This window comes from Patagioenas fasciata, chromosome 14, assembly GCF_037038585.1.
Source record: "Patagioenas fasciata isolate bPatFas1 chromosome 14, bPatFas1.hap1, whole genome shotgun sequence".
Classification (NCBI taxonomy): Eukaryota; Metazoa; Chordata; class Aves; order Columbiformes; family Columbidae; genus Patagioenas; species Patagioenas fasciata.
The window spans coordinates 9,200,214-9,213,712 of record NC_092533.1 but is presented as its reverse complement, the minus strand read 5'-3'; the positions used below and the strand labels follow the sequence as shown (position 1 = coordinate 9,213,712).

The following is a 13,499-nucleotide window of genomic DNA, read 5'->3' as shown; positions in this document are numbered from 1 at the left end:
CCAAAAGCCACTGTTCTCTGCTACAGAGAATTAAATAAATGAGGTGAATATTTCCCCAGAATATGGAAAAAATCTTTCAAAGCCTTCAGTCGTAATCCAAAGGGCCCAAATGAATTGTTTTACACATAGAAATAAAGAGAATGTTTTAAAGACCACTATGGATACCACATTGAACAATAACTTTTCCATATTGCTATCTAATTTGATGTATGGCAGCTCTTCCTTGTAGCTTATCATGTATACGCATTGTGGGAAAGCACTTTACAGCTCTCATGACAGAGTGAGATTTTTTCCTTAGTATACTTGTTCAAAAATGCATGAGTTCTGCTATACATACAATAAAGTACCTTTATAGCTCTATAACTGTATAGGAAGTTACTTCTGATAGAAAACACTAATAGAGAGACTTTCATTATTTAGTTTCTGTTATATCGGACAGAGAAAGAGTCTGTGATGAGCACCTGGTTACTGGTGCTGTTCAGCATTAGCACTGTGGTTGCCTAAGTTGTCAGTGGTAAAGCACTGTTTAAATCCCCTGTGCAAAACACCCTGTGGTCCCTATTTGAAGGGCATTTCTCTCACCCTGTGGCACATGAAAGATAAGCTATAGCCAGGTGAAAAAATCCAGGAAATTCCTCAGAGTATCAGACAACGCAAAGATATCAAACAGGAAAAAAAATTAAAGAAAAAAAAAATCTATCTTGGACAGAAAAATGGTCTCAGCAGTAATAAGAAAACTTACTGCAAGACAGGTAAAAGGCTGAAGTCAGCCTCAGAGGGCTGGAATTAATCATGCAGAAAAAAGCAGTATCCTTTTTATTACTGAAATAATTCTAATTCTCTTGTGAGTGCAGAAATCTACCATCAAGGTGAAAGAATCACTCAGACAGGATCATCTTGCGTTGCTAGTGCACCCTACGCAAAATAAGTGGAGGCTGAGGTAGGAAGTAAAAAATTACCCGTAAACCAGTGAAAAACGCTTTAATAACTTGCATGTCAGAACTAACAACGCAAACTTGTGACTTTAACTTCCCTGCTTTCACAGAGATACTCCCGTTGGGTCCTTTCCAGCCTGTCCCTTCGCTGTAATCCTTATAACACTGTCAAACCTCAGCAAACAAAAGCTGCAATTCAGATGAGCAGCAGTGTGTTTAATCAGTGAGTGAGAGCTAGAAAAGGAGCTACATAAATACATTTTCAGGAGAACATTGGTAATGTCAAGACACACTGGTGGGGCAGGGATGAGCCATCATGTAGCTGTGTTCGTGCCCTTCGAACAACCTTTCTGGGTTCATTGTTAAACATTTGTCTTTTGATGTAGCTCATTGTTTCTGCAAACCTATATTGATTAACACATTCTATTAATAAGATGCAGCACCTGCTCACAGGAACCTCTGGTTGGGTGCATAATGCTTCAAATGCCGGAGATCCTAGTGAAAAAGCTGAAACTGTTTTAATGACACGTTTGAGTCAATTGTCACCCTGAATTACATGGGAAAATGTGCAGGGGATTAAAGGGATTGGACGTGTGGCTTTTCCCATTTAGCCAAGGATGTCTCCAAGCAGCATACGAGCAGCGGTTCTGCAAGGAGCCATACATAGTGGGATCTGAATCACACATTTGTCCTCTGAAAAGATGAAAGCACCTGAGTATGATTAAGAAGACTTCATGACACACCTCACGGACAAACACAGGCAGAGCTGAGCTCTCTCTGTAGGTGTTTCCGGCAGGACCAAAGCCAGCCCTGGTTGGCAAGGCGGGCTGGAATTTGCTGGGCAGCGGTGCTGCGCTTGTGCAAAACCAACGTCGTGTTTCTGCCAGTGAAATCTTCATCAAAGGAGATATGAAATTACCCCCTTTTAGTGGGTTGCTGAAGATGCTTTGGGAATACCAGCCAACATTGACAGGGGTAGAAGAAACGCAGCGAAATGTGGAAGCGGGATATTGCTGCTGTGCCTCAAAAGGATAAAAGCTATACTGCCATTTCACCGAAGAGTTTCAGATGAATTAAAGGGTAAAAACATGCCCACATGCACAAGACAGAAGAAAAAGGCAATGAAAATATTAAACCGAAACATAACTACTTTGCTTTCAAACCACTTCTTATTTTTGAAGATTCCTTTGATATTTTAAGTATTTTAAAGTCTCAAAATCCAAATAAAGAATCTAAATAAAATAATTTGCTTGAACCAAAACATACCTTTTTTTGAAAAACAAAACAAAAACTGGAAAAAATTGAAAAATAGATCAGAATAATTTTTTGATCCCATAAAAGACCCTTCTACCTAGAGAATTGTTTCACCTGATGCAGAGCAGATGACAAAGCTTGGTAGAAATTACTGAAGCTTGCTAGGAAATACAAAGTATAAGAAAAGGCCAATATATGTGTATCACTTCTCTTATCTTCACCTTGTACTCTATTCTGTGAACCTCCAAGTGAAAAAAGGGCCCTTTTTTTGAAGAAACTATTCTGAGAGACCTTAACAAAAGCAGATGGGATATAATACATTTATTTCATGATCCGGAGTGAGGAAAAAAATTGCCTTTCACAGGTTCTTGTGCCATTAAAGCATGACAAATGAGGTTGTCAGAGAATAAATATAGCTTGAACATGGCTCACTGTTTGCTGTTGTGCCTGATAAGAGGTGCACATAGAACTGCAGAAAGTCTCAGTAAGAAATAGAAAACTACTTGCCCTACTATTTATGAATTAAAAATAATAAGTGAAGTTCCAATCCAAATATCCATGTTTTGAGACTCTGACCTTTCCACAGAATAGACCTAGTATATTATAGTTAAATTCTATGCATGGCTACAGCCCAGTTTTTAAAACACTTTGCACCAGAATAACCTTACAAAGGAGAATAAATCAACAGGTCCAAATTCCTTCATCCAGAGGCAAAAAAAAAAAAATAATTTCATGGAACCCCGCTCAACTTAAATGAAATAAAATTTGACTGCTCAAGACTCATTTCAATATTATCTGACCATTACATAAAAATAAACACTACATGATATTTGTGTTGCTGCAGACCCACACAGACAACGTGAATCAAGGAAACATTCCTGCCCTGGGGATTTCTGCTGATTTTCCCCATCCCTGGGGCTCATTTGACTGTCTAATGGCATCGCACACATATTCATGAGGTTCTTGCTCATCCTGTAGATGAGTTTTGTGACAGTCATGGTGAATATTCAGACCTGATATCTGGAGTCTAACATCAGCCTTTGTAAACCTGGTAGCAAAGGCAAATAGTTTGTATTTGTAGGTAGAGCCCAGATTAGCTGTAATTATTAGGGGAAGAAAAAACAAAACTAAACAAAATTGTGCGACCTCAGTCACTGAGTTACTTTTAAGGCATAAACCCAGAAGTATTTATTATGGTTTTATAATAAATTACACCTTTTGTAAAATCTTTCACGTGCACATTTCTAAACCAAAGTATCTTTCATATTAGAGCCATTTGGCAGTGGGGAAATGCTTGCACCAAATCCAAAGATATTCACATATTCCCTAATTTTATGGAAATCCAGTATGCTGGCTGGCCTGAGTTATCTAAAATCTGATTTTGAACACTTAAAACCTTATCATAGCTACAATTTACAACCACATCTCTTTCCTGTGACTCAGTCTGCCCTATAAAAACAAGTGTGTTGTTTGGGATAGTTCTTCTGTTCCCTGCTGAATCTGTGAGAACATTAACAGGATCAAAGTGTCACTTTGCAGAGTGATGAGGAGACAGAACCAAGGCAGCGAAGGTCATCCCAGTGTCCCGATTCCTGTGTAACTGCCTCAAACCACCCGTGTGGTACAGCTCTGTAGGGAGATGGTGTGGTCCCATCAGAATAAGCAGCGTGGATGGAAATACAATTTGATCAGGCACCAGAATGGTGAACAGGCACAAAATAAAAACAAATTTAAAAAAATTAGTCTAATACAAAACAGAAGTAATGGGATGAATAAAACTGCCAGGACCATTTCAAATGCAATTCACCTATTGGCAGAAATGCTCTCCACTGCTGGGCGAAAACACAAAATTAATAATCCTCTTAGTAGTGGAGGGAATGGAGGGGGATTTTTTGTTGCTCTGTTACATTTTCAATTCATGTTATGTGAAATTAAATCTGATATATTGGAGGTGTATAATTAGAAAATGTAGAGTTCACACAAATTCTAAAATTGGTTCAGTTTAAACCTTGTTCTGCCTAAAGTTTCTTTATAATTTTACTTCTCTGAGACAAGGATAGAGTCTCTTTTATCTGCTCAGCATTCTCCTATAGTGTAGAAAACAAGGTGATTGGCTCTTGAGCAAACTTCAGTTTCATATTCCAGTGAGCTACATGGTTTCTGAAGAGATTTGTTGCTAGTGTCTGTCTTCTCCTCTTTTTACATGTATGAATAAATCTTATCACTGAATTATTTATCTGACAAAAAGCAAATGAATTAGAAGTCCCAGCCTCTAACATTCCATGTGTAAGTACTTTTTATTTAATTATTCATCTGAAAATATACCACAAAAAAGCTACCATATAGAAAGTTCCCTTTGATATCTATAAAAAAATAACCACAGTGGACAGAGGAGGAGAAATTTAAAATGCTATAGCCTCTGCCTCCCCCAGGAGAATCAGTAGACTATTTTCCCTTTGGCTATGTGGTGAGGAAAGGCTGGGCTGGTGCTCAGGCTCAGAGACCTCTTCTATAGATGGCTTCACCGCCAGCAGAGTTGGTGGGTAGAAGTATTCCCTCATAGGATGAGACTCTCACCAGGAGGTATCGAGTCCCAAAAATGTACTTGAACACAGACATCTACAGGTGTCTGATAAGAACCCCATCTAGGAGAGCTGCACCCTGAATCAGTACCCACGCAGACACCCAAATTTGAACACCAGTAACTTGAAATACTGCTTTTTTTTTTTTTTTTGAAGGGTTGTACCAATCCCCATCTGACTTTCCATCCAAAATGCACATTAGCAGGTCAAGTGCCTATGGGGAAAATAGCTGAAGCCAAAACTGAAGGCAACTAAGGTCAGTTTTATAGCAGGACATATTAATCGCTCTTTCTAAGAGAATTTATTATTAATAAAAGTAATTTTAAGTCCTTTCATCTGTGATGGGCATGCATGCAACAGATCTGATATGTTCCTGTGCTCTCTTGTCAGTGTCTTGATGGACATCTAAGACCCTGTGGCACTTTGCAAATGAAAATAATTAAGTCTGCCTATTACAGTAGATTGGGAATATTACAAACACCACTCAGGATGGAGATATGATTCATTCAAGCCTTGAGAGGATGGAGGTATGGGCAGGAAACAGCAAAATTAGATTCAACTTGGAAAATAAATTAAAACATCTGGGCAGAAGGAAATCATCAGAACCACAGATTTTAGTGGGAGGAAGGAACCTTGCTAATGAAATACTTTGAATCTTAGGAACACTTTCTGTGAGGAAGAGAAGCAATTCCTTTCCTTTCCAACCTCTGACAAAATATCTGTATACGCAATTAAAAATGTAAAAGAAAAATTACATGGATAAGCTTAAGAGTCCAGAATGACTACTGAGTTTCTACTGTATACACAGAAATTAAGCTACATTTGTACAGTATCAACTGGGTCTCCAGTGATGGACACAAGAGACACTTTTCATCCCACCACCACAGTCCAAGCCATCAACGATTCGACCAGAACTCAGTTAAATATTCCTGAAGCTAAAGAGCAGAAAAAAATTAACTGTGGATTATGGAAACAAAACCAAAAAGCCAACTTCTGGAAAGCCTTTTTTCCTGAGGTGTTCACCTCCTTGAGCCTTTGTGTTTAGATGGTGAAACATGACCCTGTCCTGCTTCAAACCATATCTGTGCGTGTTACAACCACTGGGATACAGAAAGTGCGTGTGGGAAATTCCTAAACTTAATTTTGTTTCAAAGAAGGACAAACAACCGCAAGAGAGACTTTTTGTGATCTAGGTAGCTCTGAAAGCTGACGAGTTCCAACATTTCATTTGGGTTACTGAAATGCAGTTTTCCATTTGTGCAAAGGCTCCTGCGCAGACTGTGTGTGAGGCAGTGGGTGGTGTGTCCCAGTGCGACCTCTGCAGCAGTCCCTCCGCAGGGCATGGCATTGCTGGAATTTGCAGGAATTTGCAGAATAACTGCAAACTGAGAGCACAGAGAGCTTGCAGAGCCATAGCTGCACACATGGCATGTGGCACAGATATACACCTTGCTCTCCGAAGGGAGGAATTCACAACTTCTTGTCATCTTCTCCTGCCCTCTGCTCTCCAGCTCATTTTCTCATGCTTCCCTTGCAAATACCAAGTTTTCCACTTAACCTTCCTAGCGGTGTGTTAGCTGAACTCTGGCCCAGCCTGTGTTTTCGGGGCAGTGTCTGCTACTGCACATTTTGAGGGGCAGAGCTGTCTCCTCAGCAGGAGCAGGGCTGGTTCTTTTGCCCATCCAGGGACTAACCTCTCTAGCTCCCATGAGGGGTGGAAATGCTGCAGCTGGAGCCCCATTCAATGGTGAGAAGCACCCTGGAAGGCATTTCATGCATGAGCTATTGTACAGGGTAAAACCACATCCTCTGAGCAAATGAATGTGGAGCACAGGTTGCTGCAGCAGTTGATGAGAGCTGGGACTTCTCATGTCCTTGAGTGCCTGAGTTGTATGGCCAATGTAGTGAAAAATTCTAATCTAATGCAGCCATGAGTATTCTGTCCGGAGCATCCTCCATATGTTAATTATTAATAATACAGTTATGAGAAAAGTTCCTGTTCCAGCTCTCTATTAAATAGGATTTACACAGCCATCTGGTGTCCTGTTTAATTCTTATTAATTTTTTTTCAAACCCAATTTGTGTGTTTTACTTTTAATTAAATTAAAACTCGTGAAAGAGAAAGGTGCCTTTGTGATCGCTATGAACTGAGCTGCTGAGAAAACAGAGGTGGACACTCAACATTTGCAATTAAAAGAGTATAGCAACTGTAATTCTGACATCGTGGAAGAAGGAGAATGCATGTCACGTCCCACAGAGAAGCAACAACTTTAGATCTAAAGGTTGATGTTGACATATAAACCCCCTGCCAGCACTAAAGGGTGACAATAAAGGAGCATAGCAGTATAGACAAAAATGTAAAGCGAATATGCAACAGTAAATAGTTTTGTTGTGGTACATCAAAACTTGCATTTTCTCACTGTTGGTTGTCCAAAGGAAGAATCCAAGACAGAGTTGTCCCAGACTCTGTACCTATGCCTGTCACAGCTAGAAATCACACCCTGGCTTAATGTGAAAGGAGTTCACACACAGGGAAAACTTATACTATCCCTATATTTCCAGTATCTGATAGAAAATTACTTAAATATTTCAAGAAAAGAAAAAGTTCTGCAAATTTCCCCTGCACTCTCCTACAGTCTCTGAAGAAACCCCCTGAACAGCCTTGCTCCAGCATCAGCAGGGTGCTCTGATGCTCTTCCTGCACCCAACCTTTCTCCTCCATTTGCCCAAGACTCTGCACATCTGGAGAAGAGAGAAATCAGTTCTTGACTCGAATATGCAAGTGTGAACCATAGCTAAATAATATCACGGGAGACAATAGTAAATTTGCAACCATCCCACAACAAGGGCTAAAAGTCCATTTCTTGGAAGGCATCCAGGACTTCACAAATGCTCAAATGTTTGCAAATTGTTTTACTTTTGACAAACTGTTCCTACTGTAATAATTTTCGAGGAAATGTGAATCATTAAGATGGTTAATTTGAGATGAGAAATTACTCTGGAAAACTTGAGTGGAGGACATTTGAGTACCATTTTCCAAGAATCCTAGGGTACAGAGTGATTATTTAGTTTTTTCAAGAATGGTAGAGAATTATAGTAATAAGGTGTTTTTAAAGACCACTTTGTAAACTACTGTAATTTTAGCTTTCTCCTTGCTGTGAAATATGTACAAGCAGAGTTTCTTAATTCTTCAGTGACCTTCTATATGACCTTCTCTAATCTTCAGTTATGTTAGAGCTTTAAACTTGCTTTTTCACCAGCATCTCATATGTGTTGGTAGCACAATTTGCAGGGGGAAAAAAAAAAAAGAGGTAAGTGAAGTCTGCAACTTTTGATGCATTTTCCAAGATTCATCTCAAATTTTGTAAATTAGAAAAAAAGGTAGTGATCAACGAAGCAATGGCCTTTCAGTTGAACTGCTTTTTTGGAGTAGCGAACGGACAAGGTAACAGAGAATCCTAATGGGAAGTACAAATGAAAAAGTGCAGAGAAAGATCATTTAGGGCCTGGGCAAAATCCTGTTGTAGGTACCAGCTGCAGATTTACTGTGTAGAACACATTATAAATTGTTCTCTGCAAATTTTCATCAAAAAAGCCTACCATATGCACTTGAAGTATGAATACAGAAGATGTATTAAGAAGCTAATGATATAACTTGATATTTTAAAAAAAACCCAAATATTTCCTAAAATTTCAGATGTAAATGCAAATATTTAATCTGAATACTAACTTAATTAAAAGTCAAAACAAAATGACATAAAAACTAACACCACTTTTCTTTTGGTTTTTGTTTTTCTCAGACCATTATGAAGTCCCTAAAGTTGTCTTGTCTAAGATTCTTCTTGCAGTTCATGGGGAAGAACAAGTATAAAATACTTTAGAAGCTCCATACTCATTTAAGGAAGAATGCCTTTATTTCTTTGGTTCATCTAGAGCTTGCCAATAATACAAAATCAAACATCTGAACACTGATGCTAATGATAAAGATGGGGAGGTCCTGGTAGTAGGGGTGGAAGGCACAGCTGTAGTCCCTTTGTTAGTCCTACCCTGCCAACTAAACTTCCAGGACAAAAAGAAGTGTCAAACACAACTATTTCTGTGTTATTGCAGTTCTAGAGTGCAGTTAAAAAGCTGGAAAGGTCTCCACATCACTGGAGCTGCTTCTGGGTGAGCTAGAGCCACCCATGTCTCAGCACTCAGACTTGGCCTGGGCAGACAGCACTGTCGGACCAAGTGATGGGGTTTTGGGTGCCGTGGGTGGGAAGTCACTTTGGGCACCTGCCTCATCTGCCTTTCACACTTGGAGCACCACACGTGAACTCATGTATGCCTGCAAGTCATTGCACCAGCTTTGAAAACGTGTCTTGAAATTTACAGAATCTGCCCAAGAATTGACTTATTAAGTATGTAAAATAATTCGCCCTCCATCTCACCCCTCTCTATGATAGTATTTTATTAAAATGAAAATTGATTTCGAAGCACAGGGTTTGTATACATAAGTCTAAACACCTCTCATCTGGATAAAAAAATTTGTACCTGAGATCTATTGCCTCTTAAGGAAATCATTACTGTGTTACCATAACACAATCTCTTTGTTCAGCCAGTGTGATAAATATCAGTCTATTATCTTAAGTCACTGTCAATAACCAAAGCCATTTATCTGAATGTGTCTCTGTCTCCCACATATGAAACTATCTTACTTTCCAGTTAGCAGTTAAATCCTCATCTTACACATAGACATATATGGTCTACTGAAAAGAATATTCTGAAAAGTGCTAACCTGAGAGTCAACATGAGGCTGACAAATGCTCATGTTTATGCTCTGTAATCAAACAGTCACCATCAGTGAGCCACAGGTTGCTCCAGATAGGGTACTCAGCTTTCCTGGGCACAGGAAGATATTTATACAGAAAAAGATCAACTGTATATGACCTGCCACAGATGTTTTAGGTCAGCGTTCATGCATTATGAAGTAATATATATAAAATGTAAGAAATGGAGGAAATTTTCCTCTGCAACCAACTAAGCTAGGACGAATGAGCTTGAAAAAGCACGATAACTAACAGCAATTCAGCTCTGGTTAATGGTCTTGGTATCTAAATGATGACACAAATATTTAGAAGAATAAACACACAAAATAGTGCAGAAGGCTTCATACGTTAAAAAGGCTTGATGTTCTGACCAACTTAAAGATAATTCTCAGACCATGGGTCACTGAGGACTATTCCTTGATTATGTGCTGTCAGTGTCTTTTAGAGGAGATAATTTTCTGAAAGAGCACCACAGCAAGTTCAGCCTCCTGTTACTAAAGCGATAGTTTTAATAAATAAACTTGATCCAGCTTGTTGAAAGGCATCTAAATAAGAGTGAACTGAGATGTTATCCTTAGTTTTGGTGGCAGAACAATGCAGAGACATGATATCCTAGGAGGAAATATTTGGCTCCGTACCAAGTGCTCCTGCATGAAAGCAATTCATTTCATATAATAGTTTTAAGATTTGATTTAATTAATGGCTTTCATAACAGGAAAAGACCTTCTCTGGCCAGCACAGCAGCACAGTCAAGAGGTAAACTGAAGCAGGTGGTGGGTTTGGGAGGGGAAAGAGAGCAGATGTTAGCTTGAAAATTTGGAACGCTCTTCAAATCTCATAGCATAAGCCCAGTTTCCATCAATGCATATTGTAGGAACAATTAATTGTGACCACCCAGGCCTAGGATTTGCCAAAATCAAATTTTCCATTCACAGAACATACTTCCATAAAGCTGAATGTTTGTTTCAGATACTTCCAAAAGTAATTCAGTCTTCATGTTTTTCCTTAAAATATGTATATTCCTTCTGCTTTATAGATTTGGTAGAAATCTGAATTCTTAGAAAATTGATCTGGGGCTTTGGGAGACTGGAAGCTGGGAATATAGGATAAACATTTTTATCCAGGTTTTTCTATTTACATATGCTATCAAAAAAATTCCAAGTTTATCAGAAGTTGATTTTTGAGGTCTTGATCTCTGAATGATTTTTTTTACTTTTTAAATTTTGAATTCCACTTTCCATTGCACTGCAGTAAAAGCTCTTTGCTATGACAAAATTGCTACTTTTTATATGTTATTTCTATAACATTACAGAAAACATAACATTTTTGATGGTTGCAAGTGTTTCTGGAGACACAAGATGTGGTCTGAGCTAAGTGGTGAGGCAGCATTTGAGAGCACACAGGTAAGATTGGACACTTGGTCTGCTGACTTCAGTTTAGGCTGCAGCATCCAGCTCTTTTCTCAGCCTAAGCAGGAGATCAAGTTTGAAGGAAAGACAGATGATCTGGGAATGCTAAAGGTCTGGACTGAATTATCTGCTTTTATAATTTGTGGCCAAAGATACCACAATATCTGCTAGGTTAATCCCTCAACTTCATGTGAATCATAAGTGAAGGATGGAAGACCCTCAGTTTGGCATAGTAACAACTTTTCACCCCTGCTGAAGTCTTCAGAGATTCATAGTCATGACCCACACAAGAAGCGCCATGCACTATGGGCAGTTCCTTGGGCCATCTGTACATTCAAGTCTGTAACTTCAAAATAAATGCCACACCTTCTGTAACATGTCCTTTGCAAATAAATATCCTTCTCCACATTGAAGTATGTGAGAAAATGTAAATCAGACCATAAAATGCTAAAATTCTAGGGATAGTCCTGGTCCCATTGAAATCTCTCATTGATTATTTTCCAGGTGACACCAAGGAAGCATAATTTAGATGTGAAGATGTATCCACCAGGGAACCAAAAAAAATAGCTTACCTTTTTGACCTCATATTTAATAGCAAGCTTGATCCTGCTCAGACTTGGCCGGTGGTGCTCAGGGCACAGATGGATGTTTACATCTCCATTGAGAATTGCCTCTACTTCTTCAGTGTCTCTGCACAAGTCCAGCACACCCACGACAAAGTCCTTGCATTGCATAGATAGCTTCCGATAGTCGTTCTAAGGGAAAACAGAGAAATATGAGTTATTTAATCATGCACTTGAAAGCACACCTCAAACAGACAAAAAAAAAAAGCAAGAGAGAGAATCATGAGCAAGGTTACTGGTGCAAAACTACTGGCTAGAGTAGTAAGAAAGCACTTGATTTCACCAAGGATGTAGCTAGTTTTTCACAAATAGACATTAACTCCTCCAGAATTAATAGCAATCTTCCTATCAGATACATAGTTAATATTACAGTAGAACATATTTTACAGAAGAAGAATAATTTACAGATAAATTTTCATTTTAAGCAATTGCGTGACTTTTTCTCTCTCTCTATGACAAATCTTCAAGGAACGTGAAAAGATGGCCAAAAAAAATCCTGCTAATGGTTTAGAACTAACAGCAAATTTTACAATTTAGAGTCTTTGCTAGCAATTCCTTCTTTAGTAACTTTCAAGGAATTTCTATCTGGTACAACAGGCTGGAGCATCACACACAGATGTGTTCAAATTAATTATAAATTTGTAATACCAATTTAAGTTTCAAATTTATTACCTAACAATTTGGTTAAACAGTCCCAAAAGAGCACCCAGAAGATGATTTTTGTCATGACACTTTTTCAGTAAATGGGACTTCAGAAACTCAACATGATTTCCTATGAAATAATTTCACCTTGCAAACCCAAATTACACTTATGGGAAAAGGGATAGCATGTATCTGGCTTGATAGAGGTCTAGAAGAGCACTTTCACTGCCCTAAATTAAATGGATTGATTTTCACATGCAGACACAAAAAAAATGAGGAAAATGCCACCACCTGAGTAAATGCAGTGAATTAGAACACAATTAAGTCTACCATTAATACCCTAATAAAATGGTGATATTAAAGACTCAATGCAACGAATAGAAATAAGAAGACAAGCTCTTACTGACTTGAGAGATCTTTTCAAATTAGGTTTGATGAGTTAATTAAATTCAGCAGCTTATCTAATTAAGCAAGCAGCCAAAAAAAGATGATGGTTAAACCTGGCGTTGATGAAATGATAAGAGCAACCTGGTTTTCTACTCCTGTATTTTCTAAATTATTAATTCTAACATTTACACATAGCAACATATTAGCCTTCCTTGTTAGGCAAAGATCTCAAAGCACTCTGCAAACATTCATTAATTAGGCAGAACAGCACCGTATGAAATACAGTGTTATTAGAGGTGGCTGAATTACTTTGGACAGTTTTTCCCCTTCAGAACTGAGATGCTCTTGATAATGTTTTGTGGTTTGTTTTTTTTTTTTTTTTTTTTTTAAATTAAGTTGGTTTAATGACTTTGGCACAGGTTTGAGGGTACTTCTAATATGTGTGTATCTCAACTTTGTTTACTGTGCTGTTCTGCATGCTGAGAGCTATGAGGAGCAGTTTCACTGAGCACAGAAAAATTCAACAGTCGCAGGGAATCAGAAAGCCCTTCAGGGCTGGGATTGACTGTTCTCGCAGTAACGGGCATCTTCCCATTATTGCGAGAAGACACCCTGGTAGGCGTTCATAAGAGAAGGCTGAGGAGGAAAGTTGGGAAATAGCTTGTGTTTTAGTGGTGAGACCTTCTGCAAGGTGAAGTTTCTATGTTTACACCCTCTTATATCTTCCAAAAAAGTTTGAAATCAGTGTTTCCCTTATCTTCCTCAAGAGCTGTAATCAGACCTCATGTTCTAATTGAGGTGTTCATGAGCAGAGGTCAGCAAGAAATTCAAACCTTCATCAAAATACATACTATAA

The 13,499-nt window shown here is 38.5% G+C and overlaps 1 protein-coding gene across 2 annotated transcripts in view; it reads right to left on the bottom strand.

Annotated features, from left to right (window-relative positions):
* The window catches only part of TRPC7 (transient receptor potential cation channel subfamily C member 7), a 76,033-nt gene that overhangs the window by 35,270 nt on the left and 27,264 nt on the right, over nt 1-13,499 (bottom strand). For both annotated transcript variants that reach the window (XM_071814744.1, XM_071814743.1), the window contains exon 3: nt 11,564-11,746. In XM_071814744.1, the coding sequence (XP_071670845.1) occupies nt 11,564-11,746 (183 nt within the window). The remainder of the gene's footprint in view (nt 1-11,563; nt 11,747-13,499) is intronic.